This window comes from Lynx rufus, unplaced genomic scaffold (genome assembly GCF_022079265.1).
Source record: "Lynx rufus isolate CCGP_SWC_20201006 ecotype Redwood Valley unplaced genomic scaffold, mLynRuf1.p SCAF_4, whole genome shotgun sequence".
In the NCBI taxonomy this organism is placed as follows: Eukaryota; Metazoa; Chordata; class Mammalia; order Carnivora; family Felidae; genus Lynx; species Lynx rufus.
In genome coordinates, this window is record NW_025814856.1 from 163,447,810 (window position 1) to 163,468,369 (window position 20,560).

At 41.9% G+C, this 20,560-nt stretch overlaps 2 protein-coding genes across 2 annotated transcripts in view; both read left to right on the forward strand.

Annotated features, from left to right (window-relative positions):
- LOC124523503 (GTPase IMAP family member 8-like) overlaps window positions 1–20,560 on the forward strand; it is a 71,811-nt gene that overhangs the window by 17,020 nt on the left and 34,231 nt on the right. The window lies entirely within an intron of this gene.
- Window positions 3,527–4,953, forward strand: LOC124525087 (GTPase IMAP family member 7-like). Its single transcript, XM_047097561.1, has one exon. The coding sequence runs from the start codon at window positions 3,527–3,529 to the stop codon at window positions 4,400–4,402; it is 876 nt and encodes a 291-aa protein (XP_046953517.1). The 3' UTR covers window positions 4,403–4,953.

Consider the following 20,560-nt stretch of genomic DNA (forward strand, 5'->3'; position numbering starts at 1 on the left):
TGGTTTGTCTATTACACGAAATACTATGTATTGCATTTGCTTTTGATTTTTACTAGTTATCTGAAAATATAGTTTTTGTTGTATAATTATGTAAGCTATTTACAGATGTTCCTCACTATCCACAAGCAGAACGTTCCTATGAAATCTTTTATGAAACAAAATGACATAAAGGATAGAAGCAATTACCATGAATGTACATGGAAAAAGGGTGCGCATTCCCAGATCTCCCCCAAATAACCTCCCTTATGTGTTTCTGATACTTTTAGACACAACTTTTTAACAGATGCACACATTTAATTGAGAGAAAGCCCACGTGCTCATCTGGCTCACAGCTGTGGTGACTGGATGGTGAACCCCTGTGTGAGGTTCCCGGGGAAGGTGATTGGCAGCTGGCGTGGTCAGTGGCCCACTCGGCCTCTCCATTAGCTCAACTGGCTGTAAAACAAATGCGGAGCGTTGTATTCGTGTTCAGCTTTTTTTTCTACAAATGAAAAATCCTCTTTGAATTTATGTCAGCCAGCAATAGCAGGTACACATGTAGGTCTTTCATAAAGGAAAAGAGGTGTAATTCGAACTCTCAAAAAGAAGGAAGTACATGCTTTCAAGACAAATCTATGAAATCGAAGTATATGCAAAGTAGTTTCCAGCTTCTACCCTATCCCCCACCTTATTCCTCCCATCCCTCTGTCAGCAATTTCTTTGGTGGCAGTTCAGATGATCTGCCTTTGCTTTATCATGTGCCTGAAATATATGTTGTATTTTGTACCTACAGTTCATGTTCCTCCCCATTAGAGAAATACATTAAACTAAATATTATTTTCTTCACTTTGCCTTTTTTGTTGTTGTTGTTGCTTAATGAAATATCCTGGAGATCTCTCCATTCCGGCATAGAGAGGTATTTCTTATTCCTTTCTACAGTTGGATAATACATCGCTGTGTGTATGTACCTTAGTTTATTCAACCAGACTCCTACTGGTGGGTATTTGGTGGATTTTTTGTCTTTAATTATTACAAATAGTGACACAGAGAATAAACATATGCCTAAACTTTTCCTGTGTTTTTGTCAGTGTAGCTCTGGGACGTAAGGAAAGGGAACTTCTTCCTCTACCCTTCAAGGTCTTCCAGCTGCACTAAGAATTACATTCACTTGAGGCAGATTAACAAGAGAAAAAAAAGCAGTGTGCACAGATGCTCAGTAATGAAACTAAGATGAAGGGAAATGACCAAGGCAGGCAGTTTTTATACTTTTTAGGCAAAGAGACGATGGATCTGTGAGGGATTGACAAAACAAGGAAAACTTAACTTTGGGAGCATCTGTTAGGGAGGAATTCTAAAGAGACTTTGGGCTGGGGTAGTAAATTAGTAGAAAGTAGTGAGCTGTTTATACAGTCTTCTTGGCTCTAAATCTCCCATCCCTGGACATATGGGTGTCTGTTTACCTCCTGGGACAGGAAGGACACCTTTTACACGGGAGAATTTGTTTCCTGCTTGCAGGAGGACAGAAGAGGGTCTTAGTAATCTTCCCACATAGGTTGTATCTTAAGTTACTTTCACTTAAAATAGTCAGTATGCTGGGGCGCCTGGGTGTCTCAGTCGGTTGAGAGTCTGTCTTCGCTCAGGTCATGATCTCACAGTTCCTGGGTTCGAGCCCTTCAGGCTCTGTGCTAACAGCTTGTTGGGAGCCTGGAGCCTGCTTCAGATTCTGTGTCTCCTTCTCTCTCTGCCCCTCCCCCGCTCACGCTTTCTCTCACTCTGTTTCTCCAAAATAAATAAATGTAAAAAAATTAAAAAAGAAATAGTATGCCAAAATTGCACGTTTAAGAGTGAGCTGCCCTGACCACTACAGGCATAAGTCCTAAAATTGGGACTCAGAATCCAATAAATGTATATGTAATTTGTACTATAGTGCCAATTTCTCCTCTGTAGCTTTTAGACTGTTTTTCAATTTCATTAGCCATGGAGAAGAGAACCTGTTTCCTCTAAACCTTTACTGACTGATTATAGCAGCAAATTTTTCGATTTTTGCCAAATCCGTAAGTGGAGAAATAGTATCTCAGTGTAATTTTAATTTACTATATTTAGTTATTTTCTTTTCCTATGTCGGATTTATTTTTCTCTACTTTAAGTGAGTGTTCATGTATTTTTACATAGTTGAGGAGCATTGGCATTTCTTTTTTTTCTTTCAACTGTTTATTCCTATGTCTTGCTCCATTTTCTATCGAGCTGTTGGAAATTTGTCTCTCTACTTTTAGGTATTCTTTGTATAAGAGGAGAATTAACCCTCTTTGATATAGTCTGACATTCATATTTTAATTGTGATGCTCGTTGTCTCCCATTGTCTTTTAGGTCTTTATGCAGTCAGATGTATGAATCCTTTTCTTTACAATCTTTCAACTCTTAGAAATAGTTGCCCCGCCCGTAGGTTACAAAGGATTGGTCTGAGTTTCTTCTAGTATTTATGTGGATTGATTTTTAGTGTTATGTTTCTAATGTATTTAGCATGTGAATGGCATGAAGACATGGGTGCAGTTTTGTCTTTTTCTGTGTGGTTTTGTAGTTATCCCAATGTTGGTTATTAGTCTATCTTTCTCCCTATTGCTGTGAGAGGCTGCCTTATGGACGATAAATGTAACGTAATACAATTGCACTGGATACTCATGAATATAGTAGACCAATTTGGTCTATCTCTGAATTGTCTGTTTTTGTTTTCCGTTCTGTCTCTGTTCACACACACGTCATACTGCCTTAATTATAGGGGCTAAAATATTTTACTATCTGGTAGAGATGGCCCTCCCTCATCGTTCTTCTCTTTGTTGACTCTACAGGCTAATTTTCTTTCTTCATTCATCCAAATGAAGTTTATAGTCAACTATTTTAGCTGCAGAGAAAAAATGGTGACAAATTTGTTAAAATTTATATTTCTATAAAATCACGTTAAAGAAGTATCTATTAAAACAGCGTTGAATTTGGGGAAATGTCTGTTCTGCATCAAAGTATTTTTCTTCTTAACTCTACTAAAGAGGATGTATTGTAACAATCCATTTTCTCATATTGAACCACCGTAGTATTTCTGAAATAAATCACATTTAATTATGGGGTATTACTTTTTAGTGTCTGACAATTTATTTTCGATTTTGGCATTAGTATTCGCAAATGAGACATGTCTGTAGCTTTATTTATTGGTGAAATCTTTGTTAGCCTTTGGGATCAATATCATACTTGTGGTATAGAATGAACAGGAAAGATTTGCTTCTGTTTTAAGTCATCAGGAATAGTTTAAGAAAGGTTTAAGTGAGATCCCCATGAAACCATCTGGACCCGGTACTCTTTTGTAGGGGAACTCCTTAACTACTTTATTGTTTCTTCCATGGTGATTGAATTGTTTCATCTTTTTGTCTTTATGGGACCAACATGGATAGTACACTACTGCAGGTTTTCATGGAGAAACACAAAGGAGATAAGAGGAATGTGATGGTTTTCACTTACCTTCGTTGACTCTTTTTCTTCTCCTTCCCTTTTTTACGACATGGCAGACCCTCAGGACAACACTCTGAGGATTGTTTTGGTGGGGAAAACTGGAAATGGAAAGAGCGCAACGGCAAACACCATCCTGGGGAGTAGAGTCTTTGAGTCTAGAGTTGCTCCCCATGCTGTCACCACCGAGTGTCAAAAAGAATCCAAGGAATGGAAGGAGAGGAAACTTCTTGTTGTTGACACCCCAGGGCTCTTTGACACCAAGAAGACCCTGGATACCACGTGCAGGGAAATCAGCCAGTGTGTCCTCTACTCCTGCCCTGGGCCCCACGCCATCGTCTTGGTCATCAAGCTGGGCCGCTACACAGATGAAGAGCAGAAGACCGTGGCATTGATCAAGCATGTGTTTGGGAAGCCAGCCTTGAGGCACATGATCGTGTTGTTCACTGGCAAAGATAACTTGGAGGGGCAGAGCCTGAGTGACTTCTTGGCAGATGCAGATGTGAAGCTAAAAAACATCATCAGAGAGTGTGGGAACCGCTGCTGTGCCTTCAACAATAGAGCCTCAGAGGCTGAGAAGAAAGCTCAGGTGCAGGAGCTGGTGGAGCTGATAGAGGAGATGGTGGAGAGCAACGGAGGGGATTACTTTACTGATGCCATTTACAAGGACACAGAGAAGAGGCTGAAGCAACGGGAAGAAGACCTGAAGAAGATCTATACCGATCAATTAAATAATGAAATTAAACTAGTAGAAAAGGAATATGCTCATAAATCACAGGAAGAACGGGAGGAAAAAATAAAATGGCTAAAGAGGATTTATGATGAACAAATAAAAAATATCAGGGAAGAAGCTGAGAAGGGCATATTTGAACATGTTTTAGATGGGATTAGGAGGGTGCTTTCAAAAATATGGCATATGTTTTGGTAGTAAAGTCCATTTCATTTTTTCTTTTGAATTTACAATGATTTGCAATAGTGGTAGATTGTAGTTTCCATAGACAGCTGTGACAGTAGCTTCTACTTATGCTTCCTATAACCTGACCCTGTTACTCCTGCCACTGACTTGCGGGGTCTGTGTCCTCCACCTTGGAACTGGGCAGATCTGGGACCGTTTCAATTAATAGCAGATGGTTGAAGCAACACCTTGTGACTCTAAGGTTACATATGGGCAATGCTTCCTTGCCCTGTTGGAGTTTGTGCCCTTGGAACTTGACTGCCATGTTGTGAGAAAGCCCAGGCTGTCTCTTGAGAGGCCCCCATGCAGAGGGCCTGAAGTCACTGGCCCACTTCCCAGCTCACCTTTCATTTGTGACTCAGACCAACTTGCCCGCCATGCAAATGAGGCAACACAGAAGCGGGCCCTCCAGCTGCCCCGCCATCTCAGGCGAAATTGCAGAAAGCAAAGATGAGCCATTCCCACTGAGTTCTGACCAAATTGCAGCTTTATGAGAACAAATAAATGATGGTTTTTGTTTTTAACCACTGAGCTTCAGAATGGTTTGTTATGCAGTGAGAACTAACCAGAATGAAGCCTCTTCCAAGCTCTCAGTCCACACCGCCTCCCCTTCCCACCTGTCCCTCTTCACACAAAGTTGGCATAATCAGGCAATGGCATATAGAGTTCAAGGACTCAGGAAAATTCAAATCAGAAATCCTGCACATGTTCAGTGTCTGAACCACTGGTCACATGCGTTGTTGCACTGCATGGTCACAAGTACTTTTTAGGGAGGTATCGGGTTTCTCTGGAAAGATTGTTCTGTAGTTCATGAAGATCTGAAAGTCACAGGATTCTCTTATTGTGTTTCTCTTTTCTTTTTTAGGGACCATCCTATTTAAAATGTCTCCACTTGTATCTGAAAAATCCCATCTGGGCCACATAGTTTTCATTTGCCTGTGCAGAATCACACTTCACCCTAGCTCATTGCCCCATGAGGCTGATCTAGTTGCACTACATTGGTGGGATCTCTTGCTCTCTGACTTCTGCCTGGCTGGCCAATGGGAAGTCCAAGTCAGAGGCCCTGTGGAAGTAGAAAAGCAAGGCTGGGGTATCCATTCTCCCACCTCTATCTCTGCAGGGCCATCTCTGACTACCTCAGTCCTACACCAAAGGTCACAGCTCCTCCCTTAGTGGCCTTTCTACCCAACTCTTCTTCTGCATTCCAGTCTTTGTTCACCCCTGCAGGTGAGATTTAATTTTCTTATCGATACTATCAACGTCCCTGTGTTTTCTAAATTCCCTGTGTGCACAGTGTGTAAGAGGCCCCTTCTCTAAACTTTCTCCAAGTACCTAATGAGAGCAGACTATCTTTTTCTTGTTAGAACCTGATTGATAAATCTTATGGTACCCAGTTCTCTTTCAGAGCATCTTTATTGTTGTTGATGGTTTTACATTCCCTCTAGTGCTTGTTTTCTGACACCAGAAAAATCTCCTTACCCTTCCATGCTGTGACATTTGCAGTAAGTAGATGAAAGGTTCTGTCTTGCTAAAATAATAAAGAAACTTCAAAGTTAGATAGGTGACTCTCAGTCACTCACAAGGATTGCAGACATCCCAAATCCAAATTATTAGAATTTTTATTCGTCCTTTGTTTTGTCTGTGAACATGACTGAGAGTGTTTACCATATCAGTGACTTTTCGGGAGATGGATTAGAGATTAAGTCTGGAAAACTTAAGATTCTAAATACCTGCTCATTCTAAGATTCATCACCAGTATTCAGAACACAGTAAAAGCAACATGGAAGAAAAATCCCCTCATGAGAAAACATGTGTCAAAGACAAAGTGAGACCAAAGTACTCTTTGCCATCATGCAGTTCTTATGTTCAAAAGTACTTCCTTGTAAGTGACCCATTTGTGTGATAGTATGTCTACAGAGCAAAGTATTCATGCTCTCTCCTGACGTGTTTCATTTCAGAACGGTTTAAAAGATATTTTCTCTCAGAGATATGTAGAAGCATTCTTAATACAATTAACCTGTGTGAGGGCTGTTTGAATGTGCAGCTTACATGAGCTAATTTCTTTTTTCCCAACCTTAGGTTCTATTTTGGAAGGTAACACATACCCAAAGAAAAAAACCAGTAAATCAAATAAATCATTATCTCTTCACTTGACAATTGAAATATTGCTCACTCACTTCTCTTAACATATTTTATGTCCCAGTTTTCCCTGAAGATGGTTCTATTTCAGTGCTGAAGACTGTGGTATTTCCAGCGTTTAATGCATCCATGATCCCTGTTGTTGAAATATGTAATAGTCATGACCCACGATGGGGAATTTAAACAAGGATTCATAGAAGAAGACCTGAGGAAGGATTTAGGTGTGAAGTCTACTGTGAAGGATGTGTAGGATGTGTCCATGTGGGTGATGGGTAGGATGATCATGCTTCTGTTCAGAAACAGGAAAGTTCAGGGTGACAGGTAAGATTTTCAGGGGAAGGGTAGAGTCAGGAGCCACAGCGTTCAGTTAGGTTTGTGACAAGTTGAATATCAGATGTCAAAGGTAGGGTCCAATATAAACGACCTGCATTAACTTGAAATCTGGGTCTGAAGGTTGTGTGAAAGCCTTGGGGTAAATGTGTCAGGGTGTTAACATAAGTATCTCCAATTTCAGCTGAATCTTTCTAATTGCCAATACTCCACAGTCAAAAGCTCTATGCCAGAAGATCCACATTGGATGCCCAAAGGAAGAAGCGAGAACTAGTTTTGTGAGATTTAGTCCTTCAATTAATTTCATAGATATTTGAAGGGGTCAAGAGGAAAGGACTTTTTTTTTTTAGGTTTTATGTAAGTAATCTCTACACCCAACATGGCGCTCCACCTCATGACCCTGAGATCAAGTGTCTCATGCTCTTCCAAATGAGCCAGCCAGGCACCCCAGGAGGAATGCTTTTTTTTTCAATGTATGAAGTTTATTGTCAAATTGGTTTCCATACAACACCCAGTCTCATCCCAAAAGGTGCCCTCCTCAATACGCATCACCCACCTTCCCCTCCCTCCCACCCCCCATCAACCCTCAGTTTGTTCTCATTTTTTAACAGTCTCTTATGCTTTGGCTCTCTCCCACTCTAACCTCTTTTTGTTTTTTTTTTCCTTCCCCTCTCCCATGGGTTTCTGTTAAGTTTCTCAGGATCCACATAAGAGTGAAAACATATGGTATCTGCCTTTCTCTGTATGGCTTATTTCACTTAGCATCACACTCTCCAGTTCCATCCACGTTGCTACAAAGGGCCAGACTTCATTCTTTCTCATTGGTGTGCACATTTTCTTAAGCACCAATTCTCTGATACAGATTTGTGAGAAAGGACAATGAGATAGGGAGATTTTAATTCTATTTTTAATTCCTCTTGAGTTAATAGTTGCTTTTGTAGGAAAAATGCTTTGAGCAGGCTTATGCAAATGAGTCCCTTAGACTTTAAGACAATTGCTTCTTGTGGAGCCGTGTGTAGTACACACAGTATACAAACAGTCTTTCCTTTATCCCTCGTTAAAGATTTACTTACCGTGTTTATCATTTGTAATAAAGCACTCGAGACACTCCACAAAGATGTGAGTGAAGCAATAAAAGATGTCAAGTTGAAACGAAAAGAAAGAAACGAAGGTAACAGCAGAAACCGTGCCAACTTTGTTCTAAATCCCAGAGAGGGCAGATCACTGAAGGCTGTCGGCTGGTCCTGGCAGCCTGTGAGTTCTTTCCCTGACCCCCATTCTCCCAAACCGCCTCTTCCACCGTTGGTACCGAGGAATGGCTAAGAATCCAGGGGCCATCCAAGCAAAGGCTGTGGGGTTGGAGGCGTGGGACTGGAAAGTCTAGGCGGATGAGTGAGGAAGGATGCTGTGTGTGTGGAGAGTAGCAGAGAACTCGGGGTGAAACATGCCTGTGCCTTTGCTTCTTGTGTTCATGGCTGTTGGTGCTGGCTGGTAAATAAAGGTGATGTCCATAACCATCTGTAAGTGTCCATTACTCTGATGGCCCAGGGACACCAAAGCCCTGGGGAAAGAGGCCCATACTCGTATTCACACCTGGGTCCTCCAGCCAGGAGTCTTGCGACTGGGCCCTCCTCAGGGTCTCCCTTTGGGGGCCACAGGTCCCTGTTCCACCTGGAGATTTATACCTACAGCCAACCAACACCTGAGAAGTTGTGTGGGTACATGGGCCCAGGCTCATGAATCATGCCGCGGGGGAGAGACTTGGGATTCGTCCTCATTGGGAGAGGCCCAGATAGTCTCACATGATGCTGTACTGTAGGACGCATTGAATTGAGACAATCTAGGACTTCTTATCCGTAAAGATACTGGGGCACATGGGGATTGTGGGTTTTTGGGGTCTGTTTGTGTTTGGGTTTTCTCCAAGCCATAGATCTTGATCGTGGCAGAATCAGGCCCACACACTTTTCCACTGACTGATTTTCATATATTAAGGAGACATTTTTGCTGACTAAGAGAAAATAGTCCTTTTGTGTGGTGTTGGTATTCTGTAAAAGCGAGGGATTGATTGTTGCTGCTGGGACTGGGGCCTGCTTTTACCTGTGACCCCCCAGCTCATGGCACCCTGACAGTCTGCCTGTTTGCCTTAAGTGTTCAGGAGGCCTTAACCACACTCCCAGGCCTTAAATTTGTGTGTGTCTCTTTTATAGAAACAATTGTTAGTTTTTGTTTTGGTGTTGTATATTTGTTTCCAAAAAGAAAAGTCTTCAGAGGGCTGAAATCTAAATTCTGAGAAAGCCCCAAGCTCTCTCTCATCAGGGAGACCTGGGGTCTATTTGGGCCAGAAATGTGGCGGGAATGAGGAAGAACGTAGTCTAGAAGATTTGTCCGCTCACACTGTGCCACAGAAGGGGAGACCTTTGGGTTTCTCAGAGGATGGGACAAGAACACAGGCAGGGGCAAGGTGGAGGGGACATGCTGGATTGCTAGCACTGCATGACAGGTCGTCCAAACTGCAGTTGAAACAGCTGAGACATGGATTGTGTGGTAGCTCCTGGAGTCCAAAGTCAAGACGCCAGCAGAGGCGTGCGCTCTCTGAAGCCTTGAGGGGAGGACATTGCTTGCTTCTTCCTGGGCTCTGCTGGCAGCTGGCCATCTTGGTGCTCCTTGGCTGGCAGATAGGCCACCACTCTCCTTCCTCACGCATTTCATTAGAAGTAGCAAGGAGAAACCAGGCCGCACCTTCCACACTGTTCTCGGAATTCTCCTCAGCTAAATATTCAAGTTCATCACTTACATGGTCTACTCTCCACCCAGCAGCCCACCTCAATTTAGCCCACCTCCCTGCCGCCTGCCATTTTATAGCAAGTGCCATCGTCCCTCCAATGTCCAGCAGCGTGGTCCCCACCTCTCTCTGGGACATCACCAAAAAGTGACCTTGATGTTCATCCTACCACCGACATCCTCTAAGGGCAATCTAGGCCTTTTTTTATCATGTACCTTAGAATTCTTCGAGCCCCCATGCATTACTCAATTTCGAAATGACTCCTACATTTTAGGTAATTACCAGAGCAGGACCCTACTTCTTGGCCTTAAAATCTATATTAATTCCCCCAGGGGCTGCTGCAACAAATGACCACAAACTGTTGCTTAAAGAGCAGAAACTTACTGTCTCATTGTTATGGCTACTGTCTCACTGGCACAGGCTACAAGTGCCAAACCGAGACTTTCCCAGGGCCATACTCTCCATGAAGTCTCTGGGGAAGGATCCTTCTTTGCTGCTTCTTAGCTTCTGGTGCTGGCTGGCCTGCTTTGTTCTTTGCCTTCTAGGTGCTTCACTCCAATCTCTGCCTCTTTTGTCACATGGTGTTCTCTGTGTGTATCTGTGTGTAAACTTCCCTCACTGTGAATGAAACGATTCCAGGCATCAGAGTAGGACTCAACCTTAACTTCATGAGATGACATCACAGAGAGCGTGCTCCAAAGAAGGTCACATTCTCAGGTACCAGGGGTTAGCCCTTCTTTAGAAGGACACAATTCAACCTACGATGGATGGTAAGAGAGGGACAGTGTGTGCAGTGTGAGGGTACAGTACCCCTGATCTCTTCCTCTCCAGTCCTTGTTGCAGTTACCAGGTTAAGCCCATTGGGATAGTTTTCTTAGGTCTCTGCTTCTTGGAAATCTACTGCCTAGGGCTTAGAATCCACATTCCTTGGCCTGGTATTCAACAGTCATTATAATCAGTCTCAACTCCTCTTCCAAGAATGAGATTCTTCTAGATATCATTGTTCCCGTTAATATCCATTTTACACTTTTGTAAGGAACGAAGGTGATAATGATATACAGGTCAGTGCCTGGCACACAGTACGCCCTCAGTAAAGGCTGGTAATGATTCCTGCACTCCAAATTGTTAGCTGTTCTCTGCCTGTGTCCTGTGTCATTTCCACCTCCAAGGCTTGGATCATGCTATTTCTCCCTCTCTTTCTTATCTGAGTGCAGTTTTCAAAAAAAGCAAACTCATGACTCCTGGGCAAGTATAAACACATCAAAGATTTTGCTCAACTCCTGGCTTAACTAGAGCACCAGTATGATTCTATAATTGGTTCAAAGTTCTTTTGATTGGCTTAATCATTTAAGCGTCTGACTCTTGATCTCAGCTCTGGTCTTAAGTTTGGGCTCCATGCTGGGTGTGAAACCTAGTTAAAAACAAACAAAGAAGCAAAGAATGAAACAAAAAACACAAACAAACAGAAACACAAACTTCATCTGAAATCAAGGGTTGATGTGTTCAAGAGAGTAGTAACATGGAATTTTTGAGTTCTATATTCCACCAGACAGAAAATTCACTGAGTATCTCCAAGGCAGAGATGTGCAAAAATCCTCTCTGTCCTTAAAGTTTGTAAAATGTCACAGTGGATCATCAAGCACAGCACCACACAGAACAATAGAACACTCCAGTAATCTCTCTTGCCTATTTCTAAGTTTTGGATCATTTTCGTAGCGTTCTCTACTTTGTGATCATAAACAGCCTCCAACAAGTATTGTTGATCCCAGAAGATTCTTTTTACTATGCATGGCCTGATTATTTATACAGATGCAGCAAGAATCTTAATTAACCAGAAAAGCCTCCTTGAGTTTGCTCGGGAAATCTAGAGCCTCATCATATTAAGCAACTATCAATTCCAAAGGATAAGCTTCCTTTGGAAATTTTCAAAATGAATTTTGAATCAGACTTTTCAAAGCCCCTGCCATTCTTCCATCCTAGGAGTGGGAAACCAAGGCCCAAACACTTTCTCCAGTAAACTTTGCATGCTGTATCCGTAAATCTCAGGGATTTTCCCTCTTCCTGAGGTCTCCAAAATTTGCCTGGGTTTCTGGACTACCTGGGAGTGGACTTCCTTACTCCCAGAGATTGGGATCCTGGAAGCCAGACATCATATTAGTTTTCTTATGAAGGTTTTGGAGACATTAGCTCCACATTTAACACCAACAATTGCTCCTTAGCAGTGGTCTGGTGGTCTTTGATTAAACAACAGTCACTCTCAGATATCATAGTGTACATATGGCCTTGCTGCAGAATCAATTTTTTTCAATGGTATCTTTGTAAACAAGCGGACAGATTTTTATTAAACCTATGCAAATGGTCCTATCATCATGAAAGTGAATGAAACTCAGTAGAAGCATTTGTTTCTGAATTTTGAGGGTAGGTGAAGATGAGGTAATGTTTAAAGACGGTTGTTGTGGGTTTACAAATACTCAGTCTACTAATTCGTTTAAGGAGAAAGAAATAAGGTTTCCACAAATAGCCATACAAGTAGAACATCAAACAGAATGCCATCAATATTCCAAACAAATAACCACAATGGCACATCTTGAATCCATTCACTCAGTCTTATGTCATTACTTCTTACTCTGTTGGATGTTGAGACAGTCGTCTGATTTCATGAGGTACATATGCTTCCAGACTGAGAGTCCCAGTAGTCCTGGCTTTGCTCACTGGCACAGTCTGAGCATTGAGTCAGTGCTGCCATCTTGCAAACCTGCTCTGAAGAGTCTTTTTGAGGCAACAGTAGTTCAGAGCGTGTCCTACAGTTTTTCCCCTGAAGCTCCAAGACTGTGACCCTCTGGTGAAGACACAAATTCTGAGTGGTCACTTTTGGTAGATCTTTGGAGAAGCCTTAGGAGGAAACAGAGACCTGTTTGAGAACAGGACTGAATGGTTGTAGTTCATAAACGAATATAACATCGTGGAAGACAGTAAAAGTCTCTTTGGGGGGCATGGTCCTTATTTCATGAGGGTTTGGTCAATGTTTCCTTTGAGGGATTCAGCCCCAAGTGCACTGTCACACCTAACACCTATATCTCTTTTGTGACAAGGCTGCCATTAGCCTGCAAGAGGCAGCTCTTCTTGCACATCCATGGAGCCAGAAGACAATTTCATTGAAGCCATGTGAGTGCAGGGGTATAGATAATCCAGATCCCTTATCCTGGTAGAAAGGCTGTGGAGGCGCTGAGTCTTCCTTTTCATGCAGTGCCCTTTGGGGGTGGAGTGAGTGGGGAGAAACCAGAAACCTTGAGTGATATCCAACAATTCACTTAAAGGATATTGTTACAAAGTAGAAGTGACTAGTTTTTTGGGGGCAACAAAAGAGAAGTCTCCAGAATCCCTAACCCCCAACATGATGGTATTTAGGGATAAGGTAAGTGGGTTTCCATGAGTTCATGAATCTGGGGTCGTCTTGATGGGATTAGTGCCCTTGTAAGAACAGATAGCAGAGAGTTGCTTCCTTGCTCCAGCATGTATGGACACAGTGAGACTGTGTCATCCGCAAATCAGGAAGTGAGCCCTCCCCAGGGAAACAAATTGGCCTGCACATTGGGCTTTGGCTGCCCAGTCTCCAAAACTGTGAGAGATTAATTCCTGTTGTTCCTGCTCCCAGGCTGTGGTATTATGGCAGTCCACGCTGACTAAGACAGCATCTATGATGTGTAGATGAGCCTCAGGATGGTAATCTATGAGACTAGCATTGAGGGTTGTATTATTACTACTAACTACTACCTGTTGATCACTATGGTCTGAGAACCACTTCATGTGTACGACTTTGTCTGGGTGCACAGTGACCTTCTGAAGTAAGTGCTCCATTTTAATGATTAGGAAAGTGAGTTGAAGAGAGGTTAACTTACCCAAATGTGGCAGGATGAATGGTGGCCCCAGAAAGATGTCCACACCCTAATCCCCAGAGCCTGTGAATGTTACCTTATTCCACAAGGATTTTGCAGATGTTATTAAGGTAATGATTTTGAGATGAGATAATTCTGAATTATCCGAGTGGGCCCAAGATGTAATCAGAAATGTCCTTCTAAGGAGGAGGTATGAAGGCATTGTGATGAAGGCAGCAGAGATTGGTGTGATGTGGCTACAAGCCCAGGAGAGCAGGCAGCTTCTGGAAGATGAAAGAGGCAAGGAATGGATTGTCTCCTAGAGCCTCCAGAAAGAACCAGCTCTGCAGGACCTGGATTTTATCTCCATAAGACTAATTTCATATTCTTGTCTTCCAGTATTGTTGGAGATTAATTTTATATTGTTTTAGGCTACTAAAGTTTTGATAGCTTGTTATGGCAACAATAGAAAACTGACTCACCAGGTTATAGAGATGATATGTAGAAGAACCAGGACAATGTAGGGAACCATTCTTTTTCATCTCCTGGTATTATCTCTGCAATGTTTTAATAAGTTGAGCTTTGAGGACATCTAGATCTAAGCAGCATAAAATTCCCTGATTCCCACAAGAAGACTCCTGTAGAATTTAAAGAATGTCTTTTAATGACCCCACAACTTTTTGAAAATTCATTATATCCACATTGCTTTGTGTGTGAGAGAGATTGAAATAATAAAAGGAAAACATAAAAAAAGGAAGTGGAAGGAAGCCCTCAATGATGAGGAGCGTGGCTAAGTGAGCAATACAGATATGGGGCAAGACTACTTCTATCAAAAATCTTCTAGAAGGTGATCACTCGTAACTTAGGGCTCAGCATGGGACTGATAAGAGCCATATGCTCCTCTTTAACCAATGATCGCAAGGCTGTTACCATTTGAGACCCACATCTGATTTCCCGTGGCATCCATGGATTCTGTGTCAACTACTCTCCCATTCCCACTAGGGAACTTACCAGCATACCTGAGGATAATACCTGGAGAAGCAATTAGCTGACCAGGAAAACATCCAAGGTGGCTCTGGCTAGACACATTTCACTCAAGGAATATATAGATTGAAATTAAACTAGGCAGTGGTAGAGATATTTTGAGTAGGACATAGTGTTCTGGCTCCCCTCTAGACTTCTATGTATGGAGCTTCATCAAGACCAACTTCATGGGTATGTAAAGGACCCTGTGCCCAGAAAGGTTTAACACTCTATTGATGTCATCTTGAAATTCTTAAGTTTTTTGTAAGTTTGTTTGTGTGTGTGTGTGTGTGTGTGTGTGTGTGTGTGTGTGTGTTTATGTGTGTTTGTTTGTTTGATTCTCTTTGACAAAGGGTCTGGCATTTTTATTTTGTGCCAGACCTTGTAAATTATATAGCGGGTCCTGGTCTGTGTCTTTATTGCAAGTTGGAAAACAGTTACCTGGGGCCCTCCAAGTCATTAACACCAACAAGTGGTCCAATGATATTGACCAATAATATACTCATTAACACAGTAATTTCAACATTTAGCTACTTCCTTCCATTGGTTGCCACCCCATTATACATTACTTCCTGCCACATTTAGTCTTCTTAGTACCCACTTTTAAGCTTCAGCATCGACTAATCCCATGTCTCAAAGTAATGAACAAAAATATATAATCAAAACTATAATAATTTTATGGTGATGCAACAAATAATTGGAACAGCTGGTCAACCATGAGAGCTTTGACCATTTGCTTCTCATCTCATAGTTTCCAGAGCAGGTTGGAATGGGTGTACTGGCTAAATCTGAAAAAGTCTATCTCTGCCTGGGTCTGGGGTAGGGGAAGGTAGGAAGGTTTAAGGGAAAGATGATTCTCCTCCCTGGGTCCATCTTTCTGGTCAGGTCATGCATGTTTTTGGGCTTGAGAGAACCATATGAAGAAAACTAGAGAAGGTGTGTGTTCATTGGATGACTTTTTCCAGGCTACATCTTCCTCTTTTACTCTTGGTTCTCAATGGTTTAGACATTTTGGCTTTGTACCAGAGTGCTGTTAATTTTTTAATGAGTAACTTGAGAGCTTCATGAAAGGCCATCATGAAAGCCCATATGATGCAATCACTGGGAAGTATCCCAGGCTCTAAATTTGGACACATCTAGCCACATATCTGAGTTCCTTTCACCCAGAATCAACCCAGCATCTCCCACTCCATCCAGAGAAGATGATCAGAGAGCATGCCCACCTCTGTGTGCATGATTTGGGTCACTTAATAAGGGCCTTTGGGATCCACCACTATAACCCCAAACAACAAATATAGCTTTGGGAATTTTGTGTGATAGCAGGCACATGGAGAAAAAGCTTACACCTTGGTAAAACTAAAGCATTCCCCAAATTATAGGGTAATATTTCTGTCTCTTTAAAGTCGAATCGTTCCTTCACTAGCTCCACCCAATCTGAGCTTCCTGCCTCAGAGGTTTAAAGGGTGCAAACACTTTTTCCTCTCAGTTAAACAAAAGCACCAGCTCAAACAGCTTCTTTGGAGAACACTCAGGAACTCATCAGCTCATTCAAAAGAAGGTGAGCCTGGCCTCAGAGCAATGGAACCATGAGGGGCAGCAGGACATAGGGGTGTGCATGGGTGTGGGTTCTGGTCCTAGAAGGGACCAGGTACTGTGCCAGCAGCCCAGCAATGAGGATGCTGCCACAGGGGTCTCGGTAGAAGGTGGGGTGGGGCTAAGGAGATTGAGTGGCCCATGTCCACATGTCTCCTATTTATCAGGAAAACTTGCTGAACAGCATATCTTCCATCAGTTGTTGTCATGACAGAGTGAGTGCTGCCTGACACCCCATCCATTTCCCTTAGTGGGAAACTAGTGTCCTCAAGGCAGGTCTTTAGAGCTGGAAGGCAATTTAGAGACCACTCTGGCCCAAACCCTCTTTTTCCTGAAAGAAAATCTGAATCCTAGGCAGTGTGCGTGTGGTTTTATGAAATTCCCCGGGATACCCAGGTCACAAATGGCACAGGAAGTCTAGAATTCAGCTGGCGGTGTCCTTCCCCACATGTAAGAGAGAAATGGTGTGATCGACAGTGTAACAGAGGAGGTAAGGAAGGGGTGCCATGGGGAGAGAATGAGCTACTCTATAGAAAACAAATGTGCGTGAAGCCCTTTGGTTGCCTTCCCTAATTCCAGGGTTGCTACCAGTTCATGTTTCTGGACAGAGAATGAACTACCTCCCCTGGCCTCCCATGATCTATTTCTGATCCAATGTAAACAGAAATGTAGAATCAAGGACTTGAGAAGGAACCAGGAAGACACCAGAGCATGCAAGGGTTATGCATGAGTGTAGAGGTCAGACATAGTTTGCATTGGATCCCTTCTCTGCCCAAAGCCCATTAGCGCAGTGACCTTGGGCAACTTTCTCAGCATTGCTGAGCCACATCTATTTCCTCATTTAAAAAATTAGAGTGGGGGCGCCTCTCTGGCTGAGTGGGAAGAGCATGGGACTCTTGATCTCAGGGTTGTGAGTTCGAGCCCCACGCTGGGTGTAGAGATTTAATTAATTAATTAATTAATACACTTCAAACATTAGAATACTAAAAATTACTAAATTATTAGAATACTAAAAATTTTATCACACTATCAGTAAATATTTACATATGTATGTCTGGAAGATAAAGGTCATTAAAATATACCATGAGCAGACTTCAAAAAGCAATTAGAATTTTTATACAATTACCAGGTGTATTCCAATCCTCAGATTGTCTCATAGATTTTAAAATTGAAATCAGGGGCGCCTGGGTGGCTCAGTCGGTTGAGTGTCCGACTTCGGCTCAGGTCATGATCTCACAGCTTGTGAGTTCGAGCCCCGCGTCGGGCTCTGTGCTGACAGCTCAGAGCCTGGAGCCTGCTTCTGCTTCTGGGTCTCCCTCTCTCTCTGCCCCTAACCCATTCGCATTCTGTCTCTGTCTCTCTGAAAAATAAATAAACATTAAAAAATTTTTTAAATAAAATTGAAATCAGCTCCAAATACGGTTCATAAATTGCAATTCTTTCATATATCTTAAGTTTAATTTGATAAATAAGTTTTCACCTTCCTGTTTCTTTTTGTAAAATGTTTCTGTTTAAGAAACGGTTGGTCCTTTGTCCAAGAGAATTGGACAGTGTACATTTTACTCATTAAATCCTCAAGATGTCATACGACATGTTCTTCTAGTATCATTGTTTTGTATAAATTTAAATTTAAGGAGAGGCTTGATCAGATTAAGGCTTGCCTGGTTAGTTGGGTGGCAATATTTCATAGGTGCAGTTGTAAACTTCCATCAGAAGGCACCTTATATTTTATTCTGTCTCTTTCTGTAATGTAGCAGACAGTAATGATAGCCTAGAGTAACTTTGTTTCATTAATGGTCGCAAATTATAATATTGTAATTCTATCAATCTTTCTTCATTGATTGGATGGCATAATCCTATAAAAGAAACTTCCCCTGAATCATACTTTCATTTCCATAAGGTGTAGTTAATAAGACAAAAGGAATGATTGATTCTTTTTTGTCCATGTTCAGACTGATGACATCATTCCTAGCATACCCTAAAGAGAACACTTCACTTCTTTTATGATGATGGTATTGTTATGAATTCATGAACTTCAACATATTTGATGAATTTTAATCCATTGAAATTATCATTCTCATTGATACTCAAATTACCTCATCTCTGTCCAGTCAGCCTCTTCACGTTGGTTCTGTAGTCATTTCGGTAAGACCCAAATATTTTTTTTTGAAAGTGATCTCTGCACCCAATGTGGGGCTAGAACTCATGAACATGGGATCAAGAGATGCATACTGTATTGACAGAGCTAGCCAGGCATCCCACGGTCTGAGTAGTTTTTGATAGCATCCTCACTTTTTAGTGTGACTAGGATAGTCTAGGATCCACTTGCACATTTCTTGGCCCAGAATTGGAATCGGTACCTTCTCCTAAGAGTCCTAATGTTTTTGGTGGGAAATGGCATTTGAAGGGCACAGTATGGGCGCTAAGGGTGTTCATTGCCACTGGGCTTGTCCTTGGGCTTCAAAACTACACGTGTGCACAAAAAGCTGAGAATAGGACAGGATTCCTGAAAGCAATTTAAGATTTTCTTGACGTTTTTCCCCCCTATTTGGCCTTACACTATATCCCATTAGGACAATAGCCAATGAAACAACTCCATTTTCAAATTTCTTGGACCAATTCTTTGTGTGGTTTTTCTATTACACCAAATACTATGTATTGCATTTGCTTTTGATTTTTACTAGTTATCTGAAAATATAGTTTTTGTTGTATAATTATGTAAGCTATTTACAGATGTTCTTCACTATCTGCAAGCAGAACGTTCCTATGAAATCTTTTATGAAACAAAATGAGATAAAGGAGAGAAGCAATTACCATCAATGTACATGGAAAAAGGGTGCGCATTCCCAGATCTCCCCCAAATAACCTCCCTTATGTGTTTCTGATACTTTAGACACAACTTGTTAACAGATGCACAAATTCAATTGAGAGAAAGCCCACGTGCTCATCTGGCTCACAGCTCTGGTGGCTGGATGGTGAACCCCTGTGTGAGCTTCCCGGGGAAGGTGATTGGCAGTTGGTGTGGACAATGGCCCACTTGGCCTCTCTATTAGTTCAACTGGCTGTGAAACAAATGCGGAGCATTGTATTCGTGTTCAGCTTTTTTTTGTACAAATGAAAAATCCTCTTTGAATTTATGTCAGCCAGCAACAGCAGGTACACATGTAGGTCTTTCATAAAGGAAAAGAGCTGTGATTCGAACTCTCTATAAGACGGAAATACATGCTTTCAAGACAAATCTATGAAATCTAAGTATACTCGAAGTAGTTCCCAGCTTCTACCCTGTCCCCCACCATATTCCTCCCATCCCTCTGTCAGTAACTTCTTTGGTGACGGTTCAGATGATCTGCCATTGCTTTTTCATGTGCATGAAATATATGTTGTACTTTGTACCTACAGTTCATGTTCCTCCCCATTAGAGAAATGACAGTAAACTAAATATTATTTTCTTCACTTTACCTTTTTTTTTTTTTTTTTTTTGCTTTATGAAATATCCTGGAGATCTCTGAATCCTGGCATAGAGAGGTATTTCTTATTCCTTTCTACAGTTGGATAATACATCGCTGTGTGTATGTACCTTGGTTTATTCAATCAGACCCCTACTAGTGGGCATTTGGTAGATTTTTGGTCTTTAAGTATTACAAATAGTGACGCAGAGAATAAACATATGCCTTATCTTTTTCTGTGTTTTTGTCAGTGTAGCTCTGGGACATAAGGAAGGGGAACTTCTTCCTGAACCCTTCAAGGTCTTCCAGCTGCCCTAAGAATTACATTCACTTGAGGCAGATTAACAAGAGAAAAAAAAGCACTGTGCACAGATGCTCAGTAATGAAACTAAGACCAAGAGAGATGACCAAGGCAGGCAGTTTTTATAGTTTTTAGGCAAAGAGATGATGGATCTGTGAGGGATTGACAAAACAAGGAAGACTTAACTTTGGGAGCATCTGTTAGGGAGGAATTCTAAAGAGACTTTGGGCTGGGGTAGTAAATTAGTAGAAAGTAGTGGGCTGTTTATACAGTCTTCTTGGCTCTAAATCTCCCATCCCTGATCATAAGGGTGTCTCTTTACCTCCTGGGACAGGAGGGACACATTTCACATGGGAGATTTGTTTCCTGCTTGCAGGGGGACAGAAGAGGGTCTTAGTAATCTTCCCACACAGGCTGTATCTTAAGGTACTTTTATATGAAATCGTAAGGCAAAGTTGCACGTTTATGGGTGACCTGCCCTTGTCCACTACAAGCATAAATCCTAAAATTGGGACTCACAATCCAAGAATAAATGTATATGTAATTTGTGTGATATTCCTAATTTCTCCCCTGTAGGTTTTAGACTGTTTTTCTGTTCTCGTTAGCCACCGAGAAGAGAACCTGTTTCCTCTAAAATTTACC

Bases quoted from the DNA above. Each gene is read 5' to 3' on its own strand.
- LOC124525087 (XM_047097561.1), top strand. From the start codon at position 3,527: ATGGCAGACCCTCAGGACAACACTCTGAGGATTGTTTTGGTGGGGAAA.